The sequence below is a fragment of the Antechinus flavipes genome, chromosome X (assembly GCF_016432865.1).
Source record: "Antechinus flavipes isolate AdamAnt ecotype Samford, QLD, Australia chromosome X, AdamAnt_v2, whole genome shotgun sequence".
In the NCBI taxonomy this organism is placed as follows: domain Eukaryota; kingdom Metazoa; phylum Chordata; class Mammalia; order Dasyuromorphia; family Dasyuridae; genus Antechinus; species Antechinus flavipes.
Window position 1 is genome coordinate 40,774,455 of NC_067404.1, and position 23,735 is coordinate 40,798,189.

At 41.0% G+C, this 23,735-nt stretch overlaps 2 protein-coding genes across 2 annotated transcripts in view; both read right to left on the reverse strand.

Annotated features, from left to right (window-relative positions):
• Positions 1-23,735, reverse strand: part of FHL1 (four and a half LIM domains 1) — a 437,533-nt gene that overhangs the window by 325,566 nt on the left and 88,232 nt on the right. The window lies entirely within an intron of this gene.
• The window catches only part of LOC127543127 (uncharacterized), a 65,516-nt gene that overhangs the window by 30,906 nt on the left and 10,875 nt on the right, over positions 1-23,735 (reverse strand). Inside the window, exons 4-7 of the mRNA XM_051969153.1 lie at positions 9,940-10,088; positions 7,297-7,362; positions 2,911-3,074; positions 1,342-1,494 (exon numbers count right to left, since the gene is read on the reverse strand). Of these exons, the coding sequence (XP_051825113.1) occupies positions 1,342-1,494; positions 2,911-3,074; positions 7,297-7,362; positions 9,940-10,088 (532 nt within the window). The remainder of the gene's footprint in view (positions 1-1,341; positions 1,495-2,910; positions 3,075-7,296; positions 7,363-9,939; positions 10,089-23,735) is intronic.

Consider the following 23,735-nt stretch of genomic DNA (forward strand, 5'->3'; position numbering starts at 1 on the left):
CCCTTCTCAATTTCTAGTCTCTTTATCTCCTGTTTTTGAACATTTTTCCTTTGGCTAACAGGTTTTAGTTTCCCAGGGGAATTTTTGACAGTTTCTCAACCCCCAATCTAGATGAAGGAGCTGTCCACTTGCAAATCTTTTCTTGGAAAAGTAGAGAGAGCCTCATCATCCCTGATCACTCAATAGTCTTACAGTGTAGAAAGAGAGGATAATTGGCCAATTATGATTCAAAGCTGAATTAATGTACTCATTAAGTTTTCTAAGTGAGAAGGTGACGTTACAGGGCAGATCTTACTTCAACTCTTCACTTTTGCTGTTCACAAGCACTACCTGTAACACACGGATATATGAGAGGCAATGTTATATTGGCTATAGCACTAGATCTGGAGTCAGGAAAACCTGAGTTTGAATCTTGATTCAGACACTAACTGTGTGACCCCAAGCAAGGTACTTTATCTCTTTATGCCTCAATCTCCTCATCTGTAAAAGGAGGATAATAATGGCACCTACCCCCAGGGTGACTATGGAAACTAAATGAGATAATATATAATTATTGTACATAAATAGAAATGAACGTAAAATTGCGTCATATAATGATGTAAAAAATGCAAAGAAATGTAAAATTCTTTGCAAACTTTTATGCACTATAGAAATGTGAACTAGCTACCCCACAAGCAAGGATCCCACCACAGCCCCAGCAAGTCTCTGGGCTGGGAGATCTTTGATGAGAAAATTCAGCTTCTTAGCTGGTGTTTTTCCTGAAAGCTTAGAATCACTCTAGAAAGTCAGATCTGCTGAGGCCAGAGATCACTGGCTCTGGAGGCTACCTCATCCATCGAACACATGAGAGGAGAAGGGATTTGCCTGTAGTCACAAAGGAAGTGAGTGGCAAGGGCAGGTTTCAAATCTGGATCCTTTGGATCGGCCTTCTCATTGGATCATACTGCCTAAAGACAGTACTCCCACTCCTAAAGTAGCTGGCAAAGCTTGCCTGAATCTTGGTGAGGTTGTGACTTGTCCAGGATGCACAGACAATGAGCATCAGAGGGGAGGTTTGTACCCAAACGTTCCCATCTCCAAGACCAGCTACTCTGCCTCTGCATGGACAAGTTGCCTAATGATACACATGGAGGCCTAAAACTACATGCTTGGTTATGGAAGCCCTTTGTTAGAATTTGCAAGACATCTCTCTCTATAGATAGATAGATAGATAGATCAATCTTCTTTTCCCTTCTAGGTACTGAGGAATTGGTTCCACTCTAACCAAGGAAACTGAACAGAACAATGAGCTAATCCTAGAGAGGCTCTGCATGCATTTGTTACTAGATGAAGGTCAAGTACCTGCCAACAAGTCACAGGCGACTTGCGCTCCAAGATGTGCTGAGTTAATGGAGAAGCTTCAAGTTCATATTTGTCGAAAGGCAGTTTGTCTATGACCATGGGCTCACGGTCTACACAGAGGAATCGAATGGTAGGGTGAGCTGTCCGAGGAGGCTGAAAGGAAGAGGAACAAGACCACCCGTTATCACCAAGCAAACTCCACCACGATCTTTGGCCAAACAACCCAACAACACTTTGTGTTTTTAAAAGTGCTCCCATCGTGTTGGAGGAACTCTAGATGTGAGCAATGACTTCTACAGGGGTCACCCAGACTGTTCACCTCCATCACCAACTGCCACGTTAAGGCAAATCAAGTCAAAATGATAACCCTTCTAATCGGAAGTATAGTGAAGGCAAGAGCTACCCTGACTACGTGATTTTGTTCTATTTCAAGGGAGTGAGCCTTTCCAAAAATGCCTTCAAGAATCCAAGCCAAGCTTAGTCTTATTCTTTAGCACTGTGAGGTTAGAGGTTGTCCATGCAGTGTCTCAGCACCAAGTGAATAGTCAGGGAGGAAAAGGTCAGTGGGGATTCTGGTGAGAGCTAACAGCTGGCCTGCAGGCACTGACAAAGAAAAACAAACAAACAAACAAATTCGACCTTGGGCTGCATTAAGAGGGACATAACTTCCAGGAATAAGGAAGGAGGGGCTAGTTTCACTGTATTTTCTGCCCACTTCAAATCTCATTTAGTTTCAGTTCTGGGCACAATTGAGGAAGGTCACTGATGAGCTGAAGAGTGGCCAGAAAGGAGAAAAAAAAGGAAACTCATGGTCAAGAACAGCTAATCAGGGTACTTTTGTCAAAGGAACCTAACCAATTGATATTATGTACAAAGCAGGATCGTCCATTGGGATGACACAGAAACAGAATTCTCTCTCTTCTAGGGCCTAAAACATTTACCCTTAGAAGCAAGGGTATTCAACTAGTAGGCCCATCACTTTTTTTTTTTAAACGTTTCGGGAACGATAATTCAATGTAATTGATTTCCTTTGGAGAAAGGATTCTCTGGGTTTTATTTTATGCCTTTCAAAGCATTATGCTGAGAAGAAGTCTAGGTTTCACCAGCTTGCCTGCCAGGAGCCCAGGACACACAAGAAGGGGAAGAAACCCAACTCAATGGGAACTCTGCATTTGCATTCAGAGTAGCAGGAACAAAAGGCAGGCCTGTGATTCACTTGGCACCCTCTGCTGGCCTGAAGGAGTTACTGCGGCTTTTGTATACACAAAAAGGAGCCTGCTACAAAAGAAAAAATGCAGGCCTGGAAATCAGGAGAGGCCGACTAAGACTTTGTAACCTCTCCGGGCCTCAGTTTCCTTTTCTGTAAACTGGAGATAATAATTCTGATACTGTCCCTCTCAGGGCCGTTCTAAGGAAAGCATGTGGAATCGGAAACAAATAGGGACTGCTTGGAGTCTCAGCTGCATTCTGTAATCCCTATTTCCCAGAATTCTCTTAGAAAGGTGTTCATTGAAACTAACAAATCAAAACTGCAGAAGACAGGTTCCCCTTTGAATTAAAGATACTTACCAGTGTGGGTGAGTTTTGGTCAGGCCAAAAAGATTCAGGAATTGGCCAGTGCCCAACAGGAACCCCGGTTTTAGGGTTAGCGCGCACATAAATGAGCTTTCGGCTACTGTGCCACTGCTGTTGGTCAGAGGACGTTAGTGACTTTGGGGTGTCGCAGGGTACATCTAAGAGGACACAATATAAAGAATCAGTTAGGAATACAGGCTTTTAGAACTTGGTCAGGATAGATTTCACGATGCCAGTTTAACTTGAAAAGTGGTCATACGTGGGGTTGGATGAGCTTCCTGTTAAGACGTGGTGGCTCCACTCCATGTGTGTCAAGTTAAAAAAAAAAAAAGCAATCAGCAAAAATTATCAAAATGATTTGGTAACGATCAAAAAACAGCAGAAATAATGAGGCATGCATTAATACCAAAGCAAATGAATACAGTAGCCTGACTGTCTGATAAAAACTTAAGACTGCAGCTTACTAGAGTACAAAACTCACTATTTGACAAAAATACTGCTATGAAACTATGACAGAAACTCTAGTACAGTATCTTATACCATATACCAAGATAAGCTCCAAATGGATGTATGACTTTAGATATAAAGAGTGATATCTTAAAACAAATCAGAAAAGGATGGACAAAAATTACCTTTGGGATCTATGGACAGGAAACGAGCTGATGACCAGAACAGAGAAGATTTAGTGAAGATAAAATGGACAATTTTGATCACATAAAATTCAAAAGTTTCTGCACAAAGAAAACCAATGCAGTCAAAATTAGAAGGAAAACAGAATAAGAAGAAAAACCTCTGCAACAGGTTTCTCTGTTGAAGGTCTCCTATCTAAGATATTTAAATAACTGAGCCAAATATATAGGAACATGAGCTATTACTCAATTCAAAGGTGATTTAAAAAGACACGAAGAGGCAATTTTCAAAGGAAAAAGTTCCATCTATCAATTTATTATATATGAAGAAATGCTCAAAACTACTAAAATTAGAGAAATGCAAATTAAAGCACTGTTTAAGTGCTTTCCTCTCTACACTGGTCTAATGGATAGTAATTATAAAAAAGGAAAATAACAAATGGTTAAGAGAACTCCACCACTGGTGGACCTATGAATGATCCGGCCAGAAAGGAAGGCAATTTGAAACTGTGCCCCCAGAGTGACGAAATTGTTCATACTCTTTGACCCAGCAACACCACTACAAGTCTATAACACCAAAGATATCAAAAGAGGAAAATAGCTCATATATACCAAAACATTTAGAGCAACTCTTTTTCATGGTGGGTGGCAAAGAAGTAAAAATTAGGGGGGGGTTTACATCAATTGGGGAATGGTTGGACAAATTATGGTAAACGAATCAGTGTGTTAGAACACTACTGTACTATAAGAAACCGGTTCTGAGAAGCCTGGGAACTGATGAAGAAAGAAGTGAGCAGAACCGGGAGAACAATTTCTACAGTAACAGCCATAAAGACAAACAACTATGAAAGACTTAAGAATACAATGACTAACCACACTTCCAAGGATTTGCCATGAACCAATCTATCATGTTTCATCAGACAGAAAGATGATGGACTTGGTGTACAGAGACACGTATTTGTTGGACATGGACAATGTAGAAATTTGTTTTGCTTGACTAGACTTGTTTATTACAAGGGGTTTTTCTTTCTTTTTCAATTTGAATGGAGGGGAGAAGGTGGATTTTCATTAACTGAAAAAAATTAAATGAAAAATAAAGCAATCATATTTGACAGTCATTCTCAATTTAAATGGAAACACAGCAGCAATATGTAATCCAGACAAACTTAAAGGTGATTTCTTCCTTTTAGTAGAAACAAATATGTCCCATCCAGAAGGTTATTTCACAGTTAAAAAGCATTCTGCTTGTCTTAATTATTAAGTCACAGCATTAGTTTGATCCCAGCAATATGAAATTCAATCAAATCTATAGATCTTTTCTTGCCTTTGCCAGAAACAAAGGAGTCCTAACATTATACTCTAGAGAAGGTTATTTCATAGTAAAGAATAAGCATTCTGCTTGTCTTGATGATTAGATCAGAGAATTAGTTTGAAACCTAGCACAGGGTCATAGCCCACCTAATGTTTTAAACTGTGAAAACATCACTTTAGGAAAATGAACATATTAAGGTGGCCAACTACACAGGGAAAAGGTGAGAAATGGAGGATCAGTCAAGTGAGGTAATATAGTTGCTTTGGTTATAGCCTATATTAACAAAGCTCATCAAACAAAGCTGTCTTCCTTGGGAAAGAGAAATCTTTGTCACAAAATGTAATTCCTTTTGATCCCTATCTGAGATTTCATCTCTATAAAAAAATCCCAGTGTGAAAACTCCCTCTGCGGCTAGGGTGTGGCAACTTGGGATCAGCCATCCTTGCACTTAAGGGTCTAGCCAGTCAGCAACTTGGTCTCCACAGTACCTTTAGTAAGGCACAACTGAGACAAGCTGCTTTCAATCCCTAGGAAAAAAGTCATTTCAAATGACACCACTGGACCCAAGAACATGATAACTAGTGACTATATTAAAGACCTTCAATTTCACCCCAGTTCCAACAACAGTGCAGGGTTATTATTGCCTGAGGCTTACAGAATCACATGCTTAGTTAGTGTCCCAGAACGCCATTTGAACGCAGGTCTTCCCAACTCCAAATCTAGGGTTCTGTCCATTGGGCTACATTGCCTTGCAAATTCCTAATGGTCCCAAAGAAATGCAAAATAGACCTGAAACTGTCTATACTTTCCTTATAGGTCAAATGACACTATTGTAAATAGAAAGAAAGCACACATCTCCTTTCCTCCAATCCCTCTGTAGTGAATACTGCTAAAAGATTATGGGCTTGGGAATCTTTTTATAATGTCTGTTATCATAATATGCTATCATTCTAATCTTATTTGACCTACAGTTTGCAAATCTCAAGATGAAATATTTTAAAAGAGTAAAAGAAAACCACATTTTGCGTCATTTGGTTCCAGAGAACAGATAACGATACACACACACACACACACACACACACACACATACACACACAGGCGCGCGCGCGCACACACACCTCTGGTGTCTCAGTAGAAAAGTGGAGGCTACAGGGCAGAATGCTACAAACACACTGCCCAACAAAGTTCAATTACAGCTCAAGTAACTTGAACTTCAAAACAAAAGGCATCCCATATTTATTTGAATCAAAATGAGATTTTGGAGGCAGCTAGGTGGCACTGCAGTGAGCACAGATCTGACACTTATTATCTGTGTGATCCTGGACAACTCATTGAACTCCAATTGCCTGGCTAAAAAAAAGATGGGGAGAGAGAAAGAGAGACAGAGAGAGAGGGGAGGGAGGGAGGGAGAAATGGGAGAAGGGGGGAGAAGAAGAGGGGAGAAGAAGGGGAGAGAAAGGTTTTTGACCTAGGGATCTTTTAGGACACAGTTTACTCTTTTCTTCCCAAGTCACAAATGAAAATTCTACAATGCACGCTGCCAATCTGTGATTTTAACCTTATTAAAAAACATCCGGCTAGAAAGGACTTGGCCAGGTCTAATAGAAATCCTCAAAGGCCAAGCTGTGGCATAAGAACCGCTCCCACAAGCTGATAAAAACATTTAGTCAGAAGCTATATCAAAGTGTTTTGTCTAGTGATGAGGGCTACTGAATGAGCCTCTAACTTCACTGAAAGTGTGCTCACACTTGGGAGTGTTTCTCGAACCCTGTCACAAAAGAGACAGTGAAAAAAAAGCCTAGACTTGGAGTTGGGAACCTGAGTTCAAATCCTGATTTTGCCATCTACCACGTTATTGAGAGGACTGAGTGAGGGCTTTAGAGATGGAAAAATCTGGGTCAGCCTTTATTAAGCATCTTCTCTACCCCAGGCACTGTGCTTTCTCCCAACAACCCTTTAAGGTAGGTGCTATTATTACTCCCCCCCTCACAGTTGAGAAAACTGAGGCAGGCAGCATTAAAGTGAATTGTGCAGGGTCACATAGCTAAGAAAGTGGTCTGAGATTGGATATGAACTTAAGTCTTCCTGTCTGCAGATCCAGCACTCTGCCCACTGCACCATCCAGCTAATGTGTCATAGGCATGAGACTCAGTTTCCTCATCTGCAAAGGGGGATGTTACTACCTATAGTGTTCTTATGGGGCTCCAAGGAGAATTTCTGTGATGCTCTTTGCAAAGCTGAAAGTGTGCTAAAAATGACTTGTGATGATTACTTGTGTGACCTTGAGCACCAGTCCCTAGTCTCATCTCCTGTCAAAGGGGAAGGGGGGCCAGTGTTGGCTAGCTGACTTCTGACACGCTATGGAATCTGTGGTCCTATAGACTGGCCCTAAACTGTCTTTAATCCCTGGAATAAAAGAGAAAATAAAAGAGATCTTACTTGGGCCATTTAACAATGACCGGATGCAATTGGCAGCACCAAATTTGAGCAGGGACACCGCTAAAGCTGGAAAGGCACAGAGAGGAAGCTTGTTGGGACAGGGCAGGCCCCAACAGCAGGCCGTACAACAATCAGCTAAGGACACTGGCCATGTCTGGCCTGGAGAAGGAAAGACCTGAGGGTCACAGGACAATTCTCCTCAAGTACCCAAAGACCTTCTGCTTGAGCCTTTAGGTGAAAGCTACAGGGAGACTGATGAGAAATGGCTAGAGATACTCAGTAGCAAAATGGATTATAAAGCATTTCCTTCCCAACAAGCTTGGGAAGGAGGTGCAGCCTGCCCACTGCCCCTGCAGTGCTACGGACAGCCACAGCTACTGAAGGCCCTGAAAAGAAAGTTCTTCCACCAAGGTCCTTGGCCCCTCAAACGGTTCGCCATCAACCTGGGGTCGTATCAGCAGAAGTGACAGAAAGAGGCCTTAGCATTTGCACTCTAAGAACTGTGGGACCCTATCTGATGGGCAAATGAAACCTCCCCTCCCTATTAGAGTGTGAGCTTTGTGAGGGCAGGGCCTGTCTGACTCTTCTGTTTGTATCCTCAGCTTAGCACAGTGCTTTGTACATGGTAAGTACTTGATATATACTGAATTATTCATTCGTTCATTCATATATGACGATTTAGGGAATAGGAAGAAAATGATGCTCACTGTCCACTAAAGGGATCCTGAAAGGCTTCCTGGAGGTGATAACATCCAAACTGAGCTTTGAAGGATGCTAAGAACTGAAAGATGTAGCACTAAAGACAGTATTCCCGGCACAAGGACAAAATGGCAGGAGTGGGGTTCATGAACACAACACCTGGAAAGCTAGGCCTGGAGTGAGGGCTTTTAAATGCCCATGTCAGGAGTACCATTTACCATGGAGCCTCAGAATGAAGAGCAGCTGGGGGGTGGGAGCAATGGTGGGGGAAACACTGTAGTGGATAGAGCACCAGAATTGTATTTAGGAAGACTCCTCTTCCTGAGTTCAAATCAGTCTTAAGTGATTTAGTGTCTTAAGACACTGCCTAGCGGACCCTGCGCAAGTCACTTCACACTGTTTGCCTCAGTTTCCACATCTGTAAAATGAGCTGGAGAAGGAAATGGAAAACCACACCAGTATCTTTGCCAAAAGAACTCCAAATGGGATCACAAAGAGTTGGCTGTGACTAAACAACCCCAATAACACAGAATGAAGGCCCTCAAATGAAATGTTTTAGAAAGATTCTTTTGGACACCTCTGTCCTTCCTGCCCAGTAGGATGGAAGTTTCTTGAGGGCAGAGCCTTTGTGAGTTGACTCTGTATTTGCAGAAAACACTCAGAGGAAGGCCTGGGACATACAGAGATGCATAGAGATAGGGAGGTATATAGATGGACCGATCAAGCTCACTAGATCTCTAGAGGAGACACTTTAAGGAGGTCCTCGGGCTGACTGGGGATTTGCTTTTTTTTTTCCCCAAAGACAACCCCAAAGCCGTGGAGCCAGGTGCAGCAGAGCTGTGAGCACACTGTGGCTTATATATCCTTGAGGCTTTTTTCAATGATTGAAAATTGGATTTTCCACGTGACTTATTTCTCCTGCCCGAAAGAGCACTAGGCAAAACTTGTCTCCCTCTACCCTGCCATGCATCAGCTGACTCTCAAGAAAACAGCAGTGCAGTGAAGAGGCAAGGATGAGATTGTGATGAGCCTGACCGTACAACAACAGCCTGCAGATTTCTCAGCGAGCAAAGGGTGGAGATGCGGGTGGGGACTGCTTTGGGCAGCAGGGAAAAAGCCAACACAGCCTCCTAGAGCCCAGCCTCCCTCCCTCCCACCAAGAAGTCTCACACTTACCTTTCTTTCTTTTTATTTCTTCAGGAAGCAAAACAGGCTCTGCTTCTGCTTTTTCAAAGTTAACAACAACACCAATCTGAACTTTCTGAACTAAAGATTCTAAGCATTGGCTCAACATTTTGGGGCTCCTAACACAATAGGAACGTCCTGGATGAAAAAGAAAGAATACGAGAATGAGCCTTTTGCTTTCTAACAGATAATTCAACAAGAAAAAATATGTCTGGAAACCTTACCATGTTACAGGGGATAATCTGCTTTTCAATTTGATTCCATTACAATATTTATAAAGCACTTACTATGTGCCTGACATAACAGGCACTTAATAAATGTTCCTTTGATTCATCAGAACTAGGGATACAAAGATAAAATTTTTAAAAATCCTCATCTTTAAGGAGCTTAAGTTCAGTGGGGGCTGCCAACATTAGCTAGGTGGGGAGCAGGGAGAGAGGGAGATCAGGGAAGGATGCCTAGAGGAGGTGGCACCTAAGGTAAATAACACATACCCAGATGCATAAGATACAAAATAACTGAGAAGGGAGTGAGACAGACTGGGGATGAGGAGGGAGAATCAGGGAGGGCTTTCTCAGTTACAGAAGAATTCCTGAGCTGAGTCTTAATAGGAGACATTATGGGGATAACCCTCCTGGGATGAGCAGCAGATAGACTATCTGTAAATACTCAGTGTCGAAAACAGGGCTGATGTAGCTGTTCAGACCTCTTCCTAACCTCCCCTCCTGTCACTTCAATACCATAAGTTATGCCTGATACCTCCTGTAATTTCACACAGTTGTGTAATAACAGAGTCATCCATTGGTACGCTCCCTAGCGGCTCTGGGTCGGGCGAGAACGTCCCAGGAATACGCAACACCAGGGCAAATAATCTCTGGTCCCAGCGAAAAGGTTCTTTGGTTAGCTCACTTCCAGGCAGAGGAGAAGTCAAAGGGAGATGAAGCTGATGAGGCAAGAGCAAGCAGAGTTCATCTTAAAATGTAGCACTTAAAGCCCCCACTCCTTCCCTGCCTTTCGGGGATGGTCAACGTGGAAGGTTTGATCAAAACCTGTTGCTCATGGAAACAAATCTACCTCCCCCAGAACTAACTGCAGATTCCCTGCATTGAGTTAAAGTTCTATGAAAAAGGCAATCTTACCTCATCTAGAACACCGGTTGGACATGTTAACTTATTTCCATCTGTGATGGCAATTAAAAGAGCCGGTTCCAGAAAGAATGGATTCCTCCCCTAAAATTATATTTGAAAAAAAAATCAGTGTATGAAACAATAACCTTTTAATTTAATAAATTAAATAAATTTTCACTCAGCACATAGTTCTCAAAATGCTGATGGAGAAGGTAGTTTCCCCCTCTCGATTAAAGAATGACATAAATGATCAGGGTATGAACGTTGATTTCAAAGGAGACTGAAGTCCAAGTGATCACAATCTAGCAGCAAGTTCAGAAATGGTATTCAATTTTACCCTGATCCTCTTAGAGACCATAATATTCTACCTCAATGCTAGAGCTGAAAGAATCATGAGATGAATGTACTTGGGAATAGATAATATGAGTCATCACAAGATCAAATAAACCACGTAACAGGCTTAAGCACCAGCACAGGTAAGAGGAGGGGAGAAGAATCTTGGCAGCCATTAAGTTGGTTCTAAACACAATGTCTGTGCCACTGACCCCTTGGTGGGCAGGGCAGGGAACGGGGGTGGGGAGGGGCATGATGAGTACTTCTTGACCTTTCCTTCTTCCTCAAACCTTTCAGTTGACAGTTCTGAAAAAGGTACGCATTTTGACTATACACTCCACATATCTACCCTGGCACAACAATATTCGCCCAACTTGTAACCGGAGGCTTGGCCTCCAATGGAGCAAGATCCATGCCAGACCAATGGACTTTGTTTCCTATGAGAATAAAAAATGGGAGGCGCAGAAAGATCAATACATAGTTTGGAACAAGCGAACGCCATCAATACCGAAAAAACCTTATTCGTTTTGTATAAAAGAGTTTAGGGTTGTATCAGCTTTCCGGAGTCCATGCAAAGAAATTGAAAAACTTTACAAAGCCCAAGTATAACTCCTTAGTCACACCAAAAAGCAAAAGCAAAAACAGTTAGCCGTAATCACTTAAATATAATCATTACCTGTCCATAATTGTCTATTCCAGACACCAATCTATTCAGATTTAACAAATCGAATGCAGATTTCAGAGCCTGGCCAAGAGTAGTCAGTCCAGAAGCATGAAGGTTTTTCAGTTCAGTCATGAATGTGGCATGACTCTCTTTCCAACCAGCCTGTAAGATCAAATAACATTTAAGTTTCAAAACGGAATACCCAATTAGGCAACATGTAAGATGCGCAAAGCATCCGGCACCATTTGGAGCTTGGCCATTCTCTTTCTGGACTCGCGTCAGACACTCTTCTTTCTTTGTGACTCCTTGGGTCTGCAACTGGCCACTGCTAGTTCTTCGCTATTTCCCCCGTCTCTGAAAAGAAATTCTTCCCTTTCTCAAGTAGCAATCCTTTGAAATGCTCATTCTGAGAAGCACCTTCTTCGGGTAGGACCCTCGACGTCGGCCAGAAAGGTAAATGAACCTGACCGAGTCAGAACTCGCAAAGAGGCAGACGTAGTTTCCTAATATAGATCCGAAAGGGGAGTGGACCACTTTGGGAGGTAGCGGGTTCCTTGCTGCTGAGGTCTTTCAGGAGGCTAAATGACCATCTATCAGGGAGATGGGAGAAATGATTCTTGCTCAAGCCTTCATTTGACTAGGTGGCCTCTTAGATCTCTTCCTATTCCCTGAGACTCTATGGAATATCACCCTGACAAATAAGGAAAAAGCACCTCTGTCGTATTCCAACCTTTTGAGCTTCTAGGAGGGGAGACCAATGTGTGGGTGATGACTTTTAGATCTGTTTCTAAAAATCAGTGTAGTCCCAAGTAAGCGGCATATCAAGTGTGCTTGTTATGCTTACAGGAGAAGAGATAACAGACACAAACCTGGATGCAGAAAAAAAACACAGAAGTGCTTTATCTTAAAAGTAGTAACCAAATCTGTCAAGATGATATAAAGTCTCTAAGAGATGCAATGGAAAGAGCACTAGACTTAGGGTTGGAATATCTGGGTTCGAATCCGAGTTCTGCTATTTATTAGCTGGGTAACTTTTGATCATTTACTTCTTCTTTCGGACCTCAGTTTCCCGCTCTGTCCAATGACAGGATTGGGCTAAACCTCAAAGACCTTTCCAGCTCTGACCCCATGATCCTATGTGGCCATACCTGCTGCCATTCAGGCTCAGTGGAAACAAGAGAGCAGGCTGACTAGGTGGCACTATCAATGAAAAGTCAGTTTTTTTCCGTGGGAAACTGAGATGGGACTGGACTGAAACCAGAGCAGAGATTCTTAACACTTTTTGTGTCATAAACTCCTTGAATAGTCTGGGGAAACCTTTGGACTTTCCTCAGAATCATGTTTTTAAATACATGAAAGAAAAGGCACAAAATTACAAAGGAAACCAATTGTGATACAGTATGTCCATAAGAAAAAAAAAAATTTAAGCCAGTTACCAAACTCCAGGTTATAAAACTTCTAGACTAGAGGGACTCAAGAGCAGCTGGAAAGCAGGAGCTGCGGGTGGTAGGGTTGAGAGCAGCCTGAGTTGGGATTTAGCAGCCAGCCAGTAGTCACCTGCACACAGAAAGCTCTTGAGGACAGGACACAGGAAACCGGACTCACTGTACTGAAGGAGGATGGATGGTGGAGGGCCCACAGCTGCTGGTGGGCAAGAGGGGAACTGGGGCCCTTCATTTTTATTTCAGCCTCAGTGAAATCCTTTCCCTCTCTGAGCTTTGTTTTAATCCTTTGCAAAACCAGGGTGGGGGGCTGACTCCAGAGAAATCACGATGGAACCGACTCTGTACCTCTTGGCAGAGAGGTGATGGATTCAGGAGGCAGATGAAGACAGTCATTTTGTGGCCATTAACAGGATGGAAATTTGTTTCACTATATGTATTTGTTACAAAGACTGTTTTTCTTTTTTCATTTGGGGAGATGGGAAAAGTGGGAGGGAGGGAAGGTGGATTTCAATCAATTAAAGGAAATTTTAAATTCATTTTAAAAAAAGAAAATGGGGTGGTAGGGTGGTAGATACGGTTTTCTAGCCTCGCAATCAGCATGTAACTCAGGACACTCACTGTCCAGTTCAGCCGACTAAGGGAGGAGATGGAGGAATCTGCTCTATTCTCTTACATGGACAAACCAAACAGGACCAGGAAAACACTAAAGCCCATAGGCCTGTGTAGCCACTCAATAAATCAACAAGCATTTACTAATTTGGCTATGAGGTTCCTGACACTGCCCAAGTGGCAAGGGATCCAAAAACAATGAATGAAACTTTTCCGACTCACAAGAAGCTTTCATCTGGATGGAAAATAAGGAGCTGCTTCTGACTGCACTAAGACTTTGGGGACAGCCAGCCCAGGCACATACAGAATAAAAAAACGGCAGAAGAGTATCCTAACTATATTTTAGAAATCATTGTGAATCACAGATTCCAAAAGTCCTCAAGTAAGAGGCAAAAAGGCCAAGTACAAGACAGCTGTCCCAATGTTGAAGAAGAAAATGGCCAACCACACATGACTTTGAAAAAGGTGATGATAGGAAAATGTTGGTAAATCAGCATGGCATTGCCCCGTACCATCAGCTATGATATCAAGGCTCAGAGAGGGCAGCTGCTGAAATTCTTTGTAGCACTTAAAGCTGCTTGGCACAGGGTGAACTTAGAGCACCAGCCCAGGTTTTATTTAAGTGATTCTCCCAGACAAAGAGCAGAGAGTGCCCTACTCCCATCTTGAGAGAGAAGGCTCATGGACAAGGCAGAAAGAGTTTTCTGAGCTCAAAATTCTGTGAAATGAAAGATCCTGATTGGAAAGAATTTAGGCAAACTTGTTCAACAGATAGAAGAATATAAACCAGGAAGAACATCATGGCTCAGCCAGGGTCCAGGTACTGAAGAGTCAGCACCATCCCAAAATGAGAAATAAGTGTAATCCTTTGCATCCCAATCCCAATCCCAATCCTACCGGCCACTACTATGGCAGACTAGTTGAACTGGGGGACAAAGGAGGGGTTACCATTTATTTCGTTCTTATCAGCTGACAGAATATGCTATGAGGGGTTAAGAGAGAAGAGGCCTGGTGGGAATGAAGTCCAGAAGCTATGGCATTTCTACAGGACTAGCTTTCCAATAGAAGTCACTTTTCTTCCCAAATACTAGCCTCTGACAAGCTAATGTGCCCAACAGAACAAGAGAAGGTGGTCCCTCCTTTCTTGGCAGAAGTGAGGGAGCAGAGGTAGGCAACATTCATTACATATACAGTTAGACTCAGGAGAGGTCTTGGTTACCTTTTTGTTTCCCTCTTTTAAAATCTTATAATGGATCATTCCCTGGGCAGGGGAGAAGGGAGAGATTCAATAATGAAAGTGATGTTTTTTAAAAAAAGTTTACCGATAGGAATTTTTTTTTTAAATGAGAGGTCAACTGAAAATATATCACTGTTTGGTAGGAAAGAGTGTAGAATATTTGGCTTAATAATGCCCCGGGAGCAGGCTATTGGGTCCCACCTAGGTAATCCACCTCCTCACAGGCATATAAAATATGGGGCTCGGATTCTGTGGATGCCTATGGATCAATCTGTAAATAGTACAGTATAATGGGGAGACCGTCGGATCCATTCATAGGAAAGCATTAGATTTGGAATCACAATCTGGGTCTGAATTTCATCTCTATCAAGCCACTTGTCCTCCCTGAGCCTCAGTTTCTTTATCTCTAAGATGAAGGTGTTAGGAAAAAAGAATCTATAATATTAAGATATTCTGAAGTGCAAAGCCTGAACAAATGCTTAGTCACCTCAGAATACTATCAAGGGGAAATAGAGAACCAGAAGAAGCCCAGAATCAGAGCTTTATACCTCTTGAGACATCATCTGGTTCAATCCTCTCATTCCAGGCGGATCAAAATCAATTAACAAGTAGTTGTCAAGCTTTTAATAGGTCCCTGGAGATATAGCAGTGGAAACAGTAGTCCTTAATTTCAAGGAAGGAAGGGAGATCATGAGGAAGGCACAGACAGGTAAATGAGCAGAGTCTGTAAGGAGACAGCAAGCAAGCCAAGAGCCTAGCTAGAAAGAGAAGGGATTGGCTGAGGACTGGGAAATAAGGTATGATATGATGTCATTGGAGGCCAGATTCTAGAGAACTTGAAAGGCCAGGGCCAAGAGTTTATACTTCATGGGGCTGTTAATTAGGAACTCTCACTATAGATGTTTGGTGTCAGGGTGGTGATATGATAAAAACCAATATTTTAGAAAGACAGAGCTGGCAAAAGAGTTGGAACTTGATTGTGCGGACAGTAGAAACCATTGCAGGTTCTTGGGCAGGAGGGAGTAACATGATGAAAAGAGATTTGGGGGAAGATTAAACTAGTAGTAGTAGAGAGAATAGATGGGTCTGGAATGGGGTAAAACAGGAAAAGACGATCAATGAGCCCACTGCAAGAATCTAGGCATGAAAAAATAAGGGTAACAGTGGCAAGACGAACAAATCAGAGTCACTGCAAAGGAAGAAAGGAAGGGAACGCTTGCTAAATTCCTTTCATTCTTTCAAAAAACTCTAGAAATACTATGGATGGTGATAATAATTGGCATTATCATTGCACACCAAACCTAGGTGATGCAGAGCTCTAGAATCACGCAAATCTAGCTTCAAACACTTCCTCGCTGTGTGACCCAGAGCAAGTCACTTAATGGCTATCTACCTTAGTTTTCTCAGCTGTAAAATGGGGACCATTTTACAGGGCTGTTGGAAGGATCAAAGGAGATAAGAGTTGTCGAATGTTTAGCACAGTGCCCAGCACACAGAAAGTGCTTAAAACTTGCTTTGTTCCTTTCTTCCAACTATACATATCTCACCTGATTTGAGCCTCCCAGCCACTCCAGGAGGCAGGTGGTATAGGGGCATTATTATCCTTGTTACATATGTGAGGAAGCTGAGGTCCAGAGGGATGATAGGATGGCCCACAATCCCAGAGCTGATACTAGAGGCAGTATGACTGCAGGGCTTTTTTGCCTTGAAATCCAGCACTGAGTTTGGCTACTTCTTGGTAAGTAATGTTAACATTAGTGTAGTAAACCCCAAACTTCCAGCTGTACTCAGACTGCACTCTCTTTTCCAATCAGAATTGTTCCCTCAGCGAAGGTGAACTTCACAAGTGGATGGGAGAATAGCCTTGGGCATTTGACTATACTCTGAATCTCAGTATTGCAGATGGCAACAAGAAAAAGGACAGAAAATGATCACAATCCTCCTCTACTCTTTAATACAAATGCACATAGCAGATATCATCACTGTCACAACTCTTCTTTTTCAATGGTGGGAATGAATACAGAACTGGTTTTTTAAAAGTGTTTCTCTCTCTCTCTTTTTTATCCTCTGTGTGCCCTTACAAACACTTCTTTCTTCTCTATAGAAACAAGTTAGGTAGCTATGCAGAGCATGATAGCAATTAAGCACCTTCTTCAAGGACCAGATTAACTTAACAGTGGAAAAAAGGAAGGAGGAAAGGGAGGTGAAACACATACAGAACTAGATGCTGTCAAGCTTTGGTCTAGGTATTTATAAACTGACCTTGCATGGTTTGGCTCAATAGTGTTTACTTCTGGTCCAGAATTGTCAATGCATCTAATCTATCTCCATACCAACCAGGAGGCAGAACAGTCAAGTCTGTGCTTGACTAAGTTGAGTTGTGTCCTTTTCAAGGAAGGAAAAAGCAGAGCGTTCTTTAGAAAAGTCCTGCCACCACATTCATGTAGCTCTTTCTCTAATCCTTCCCACCATTCCCATACATCCACCTCGGACAGATGCCAAAGTCAGCTGTGCCACTTGGAAATGACTACAGCTTTTGGGATGCTTCTGGGACTTAGCAAATGGCAAAGTGGTCAAAAGTGGGGTACAGGGTATCCAGAATCCTGAGACCATCTAAGAACATTAATTCAACTGCTGGTATGTGAAATATAAGATCCTTGTCTGCTGATGGAGCTGAGCCATGCCAATACTGGCATTCTCACTAGAAATCAAACTGGCCCCCACACAGGTTTTTCTTCTGAGAGGAGAGTAAAGAAGCTGGGCACGTTTGCATCACTCACCCACAGGCAACACTGAATATCATGGGAAATGTGGTTGCCTTTCTAGAGTTCATGATGGGCATGAGAAAGATCACCACAGCTTCTGATAACAATGACTTTGCAGACCTCCTCCTACCTTGCTTCTCTGCAGTCTTTGGGCCTGCCATACAAAGCTGCCTTGCCATCATTCTCCATGCTCTACACTTATTCTACCACCTCCTTTTTGGGCATCAGAGCCATAGCCATCGGTGTTCTCTAAGCACCAAGTCGTCTCTTGACATCCCAGCCTCTTCTCCCCCAACCTGATGACATCTCTTGGCCTGCTTATGGGAAATGAAAAGGCTGACAACTCAAAGAACAAGTGAAACATCATAACCCATGCAAATTTGACCAACTAGAACTATGTTGTTATTCCCCACCACCACCATGTTCAAGATCATATAGAGTCTCAGATCTTAGATCACAGATCCAGCTATCAGCAGAAGTTATGACCCACCCAAGAAGAAATCATAGCATCTCTCAGTCAGAAGGGACCTAAAGAGGCGAGTAGAAATACTCCCTGGACAACAAAGTCAGAGATATTCAAGATCTCATTCCTAAGTTTCAAAATGGAACCCTGCTACATAACTGAGACCAAAGTGAAAAGAAGCCCCTGAATCAAATAAGACTGTAGATAGTCAATAACACTAGAGGGCCTTAATACAGGGCTACTGTACTGTGGGCAATTGGAGTAAGAAGGCTATCTATATAGCAGGCTGAAATTTCTGGCTCAGAGGCTATGGAACCAAGGCGTATATCATCATGAGCAAATACCAATGAGAAGCTACCAAAAGAAATTCTGGGAATCATCTCCTGTCATATGCTAGGAACAAAACTGCTAATTTAGCCTTGGCTCTACTCCTCTGAACCCCCAGTAAAATGGAAAGGCGGGACGGTTTTTTGTGTGTTTGTCTATTTCCAGTGTCTAACACAAAACATTTACTCAATAAATGGAATCGAATCCTATGAGAATTCCTGATAATTTAGATATACCATGAGTCACACACAGATCAACAGGTCTAATTTGAAGTGGAAATTTGAAAAAATCAATGTCATCTCAGGGTCCGGAATGGGGGCAGTGAGAGGTCTCTTGGCCAACATCAGCATCAGACCACACTGAAACCCTGCTGTTTATTAATTCAGTGCACCACAGTGTAAGCAGGAAAGTGTCCAGCAAAGGATGATCAGGATGGCGGGAGGCCTGGTTGCTATAATAAAAGACTAGCAGCATGGTTCTGTGGAAATTGGGCTCAATGTGAAATCTGAGAAAGTGGGTTCAAATCTTTGTTTTGTCACTTACCACTTGTGTGATCTGAGGTGAGAAACTTCATCTCTCGAAAGGCTGGAAGTAGGACTACATAAAGGTGAACTCCTTTTTAGTTCTAGATTGACAGCCCTGTGAACTAGGTATGTTTAGAAAAGGCAATGTAGACGGGGGGAGGGAGGAGAGAAGACACACAAGAGAGTTGTTTTCAATGGCATGAAGGGCTTTCCCATGAAAGGGGAACTAACTGTTTAAGAGAGTGAAATTAGGAGCAATAGAGAGAAGGGTCAGGAAGGCAGATTTTAGCTCAACACAAGGAAAAGCAGCCTAGGACTGGAGCTGCACAAAAGGGGAGCGAGCTGCCTTGGGAAGAAGTGAGTCTGCTGTCCCTGGAGGTCTGTGTGCAGCACTGGGTGGGGAGGCCGTAGGGGTGTCCCTGAGCTACAGACTAGGATGCCTAGCTCCTTAAGCCTCTGGATTCTGCCAGGCTGCAATAAGTCCTAAAATATAAGCTCAGGTTTTACTACAGAATGGTCTCTGTTTAATTTAATGAAAGAAGCATTTATTAAATGCCTACTACATGCCAGGCAGGAACAAAGCTGCTAGTACTCTTCCACATCTCACTTTTTAGGTTTCCACTGATTTGTACAGTATCTGGCAGCATCTGTACCTGCCTTGACAGGAAAAGGCTCGATCCTTAAATGGGCAGAATTGTGGTCACAAGCAATGCCAGAGCTGGCTCTGGGGAGACAGTGTTCGGGGTAGGGGGTCAGCAAGGAGGAACCGGCCTGCATCATTCTTAATAATCAGGAGGGGGACAGAGAAAGAGATAAAGAGAAACAGAAAGGGAGAGACAGAAACACACAGAGACAGAAGAGAAGAAACAAAGGAGAGAGGAAGGAAAAGAGTGAAGGAGAATGAGACACACAGACCAAAAAGGAGGGAGGGAAAAGAGGGGAAGAGAAAGACAGAGGTAGATGGGGGAAGAGATAGAGAGATACAGGGGGAGAGAGAGGAGTAGGAGGAAGAGAGAGACAGAGAAGGGGAAATGGAGAGAAAGAAGGGGAATGGAGAAAGGAGAGAGAGGGATGGAGGGAGAGAGATAAGAGAGTAATAGAGAGAGATGGTGAGGGGAGAGGAAGAAATAAGCTATTATCTATCTATCTAGAGAGAGGGGGAAACTAGTTACTGCAGTGGGCAGAGTGCACCAGGTCTGGAGTTAGGAAGACCTGAATTCAAATTTTAACTCAAATACTCATTAGGTGTGTGACCCTGTCTGCCTCGGTTCCTCATCTGTAAAATGAGCTGGAAAGGCAAACAGCAAAGCACTCTGTTGTCTTTGCCAAGAGAACTCAAAATAGGATCATAGAGTCAAGACATGACTGAAATGGATGAACGCCTATGAGAGTGTCAGAGACATGGGGAGGGAGGGGGATGATAAAGACAGAGAAGGAGGGAAGGACAGAGGGAAAGCAGGGAGAGAGAAGAGAAACTGACAGAGAGAAAGGGAGAGATGGGGGAGAAAGGGAGAGAGACAAGAAAGATAAGAGAGCAGAAAGAAGGGGGGAGGGAAAGGAGTGGGGTAGAAAAGGGAAGATTAATTGAAAGAGAGACAGAGACAAAGACAGAGATACAGACGGAGAAGTAGACAAAGAAATAGAGAGAAGAGAAATTTGAGACACACATACACAGAAATAAACACAGAGAAAGAAGAGCAGGAGAAGGAGGGAAATAAACAGAAGGAAAAAAAATAGAATGGAGGGGGAATAGTTCATCTTAATTGTGAATGTGAACAGGAGAAACTCACCCATAAAACAGAAGTAGATAGAAGAATGAATTAAAAACCAGAATCCAACAATATGTCATTTATAAGAAAAACACTTGAAACAGAAAGACACACAAAATAAAAATAAGGGACCAAAGCAGAATCTGTTATGCTTCAGCTAAGGGTTTGTATTTGTTTTTTAAAAAGCAGATTTAGAGGGGAAAAAGCAGAGTTAAAGTTCATGATTTCAGAAAAAGCAAAAGTAGCTTTAATAAGAAGAGATAAGCAGAAAAACTACTTTTTACTAAAGGGCATCAAAAATAATGAAATAATATCAATTCTAAACCTATACACACTGAATGGCATTGCATCCAAATTCTTAAACAACAAGTTAAATGATGTGTAGGAGAAAATAGATAGTAAAAGTATACTAGTGGGAAGACTTAAAACTTTCCTCTCTTAGAACTAGAAAAATCTACTCATAAAATAATCAATTAAGAAGTTAAGGATAGAATTTTAGAAAAGTTAGATATATAAACCTATGGAGAAAACTGAAAGGTAATAGAAAGGAATATACCTTTTTTTAGTTGTATATAGCAACTTCACAAAAACTGACAGATTAAAAATCAATTGGAAATTAAACAATCTAATCTGAAAGAATGAAAGAAAGAATGTTCTCAAAGACAACAAGGAGACAATATACAAAAATTTATAAGATGCATCCAAAGTAGTATTTAGGGGAATATTTGTATCTCTACTGCTTACATCAATAAAATAGAGAAAGAAGAGACTGGTCATGCAACTAAAAAAAAACCCAAACAAATTAAAAATCCCCAATTAATGCCAAATTGGAAATCCTTAAAATCAAAAGAACATTCATAAAATTGAAAGTTATAAGACTAATAAATAAAAACAAGGAGCTGGTTTTAGGGAAAACATATAGAAAAACCATTGGTTAATTTGATTTTAAAAAAGGAAAGAAAACCAAATTACCAGTACCAAGAATAAAAAGGGTGAATTAACTACAAATGAAGATGAAACTAAAGCATTTATTAGAAGCCATTTTGCCCAATTATATGCCAATAAATCCAACAATCTAAGTGAAATCAATGAATATTTACAAAAATATAAATTGCCCAGATTAACAGAAGAGAAAATAGAATATCTAAACATGCCTATTTTAGGGGAAAAATTGAACAGTCCATAAATGAGCTTCCTAACAAAAAAGCATCAGGACCAGATGGATTTACAAGTGAATTCTGCCAAACACTGAAAGAAAATTAATTCCAATACTATATATTCTATTTGGAAAAAACAGGCAAAGAAGGAGTCCTGCCAAATTCCTTTTACATCACAAATATGGTCTTGATACCTAAACCAGGAAGAGCAAAAATAGAGAAAGAAAACTATAGACTAATTTCCCTAATGAATATTGTTGCAAAAATTGTAAATAAAATGCTGGTGAGGAAACTATAGCAAAATATCACAAAGATCATAAACCATGACCATGGAGGAATTATATCAGGAATTCAGGGCTGGTTCAATATTAGGAAAACTATCAGTGTAATTGGTAACATCAATAACAAAACTAACAAAAAAACCACATGATTATTTCAATAGAGGTAGAAAAGGCTTTTAGCAAAACACGGCACTATTCCTATTAAAAACATTAGAAAGCATAGGAATAAATGGAGCTTTCCTGAAAATCATAAGTAGTATCTATCAAAAACCATCAGCAAATATTATCTGTAATGGGGACAAGCTAGAAGCCTTACTGGAAAATAAGATCAGCTTCTGTGAAGCAAGGATGCCCATTATTACCACTATTATTCAGTATTCAAGAAATGCTAGCTATAGCAATAGAACCAAAAAAACCTGAAGTAATTAGAACAGGTAATAAGGAAAACAAAACTATCACTCTTTGCAGATGATAATGGTGTACTTTGAAAATCCTAGAAAACCTAAAAAACGAATTGAAAAAATTAACAACCAGTAAAGCTGCAGGATATAAAATAAACCCATATAAATCATCAGCATTTCTATCTATTACCAACAAGGTCCAGCAGGAAGAAATAGAAAGAGAAATTCCATTTAAAATAACTGAGGACAATATAGAATGTTTAGGAGTTTACTTGCCATGATAAACCCAAAAGCTATATGAACATAACTAGAAAATTTTTCACATAAATAGTCAGATCTAAACAACTGAAGAAATATTAATTGCTCAGGGGCAGATCTAAATTACTTTATTTATTTAGTACCTACTAATCAAATTAATGAAAAATTATTTTATAGCGCTAGAAATAATAGTAACAAATATATCTGGAAAAATAAAAGGTCAACAGTATTAGAGGCATCAACTCAAAACAAGCAAAGAAATGTAGTTTAGCAGTACCAGATCTCAAATTGTATTACAAAGTGGTAAATATCAAGGCTATATTACAAAGTGGTTAAGAGATAAAGTGGTGGACCAGTGGAATGGATTAAGTGCACAATATGTAGAAGTAAATGACTATAGTAATCTAAAGTTTGATAAACCCTAAATTACGAGATTTTGGGATAAGAAGTCACTATTTGACAAAAGTTGCTGGGAAAGCCAGAAATTACTTTAGCAGAAACTTTAGCCCAATATCTTGCATGTATTCCAAGATAAGGTCAAAATGGGTACATGATTTAGACGTAAAGAGTGGTATCTTAAGCAAATTAGGGGAGCGAGGAATATTTTACCTGTCAGATTTATGGAAAAATGAATAATTTAAGGCCACCAAAAAGAGAAAGTAATCCAGGATGCATAATGGATGATTTTGATTATATTAAAATTAAAAGTTTTTGCACAAATAAAACAAATGAAGTCAAGATTAGAAGGGAAACAGAAAATAGGAAAAAAAATTATAGCAAGTATCTCTAACAAAGGTCTCATTTTTTAACTATACAGAGAACTGAGTTAAATTTATAAGGCAGGGACTGCCTCACTTTTCTCTTAGTATCTAGCAAAGATGCTGGTACATAGTGAGAACTTAAGTTTTTTTTCTTCTTATAGGAAAATGTATTTAAAATTCCAAACACGCTTTTGAAAGGGAGCCTCTTCATCAAGGGGACAATGCCCATTAGCTTGGACATTTATACATTCCAAAAGAGTACAAAAGGCCACGTTTGCATAATGTTTTTCACTTGTGTACTATATTAAGTTTTGATTCCCTTATCTAGAACATCATGTTACATCTTCCCCAAACCCTGTATTTTTTCTGATTTTTAGAATGCATTTCTTAACCTTGAATAGATATTTGAACCTTCTCCCAAATGCTTCTTGTTC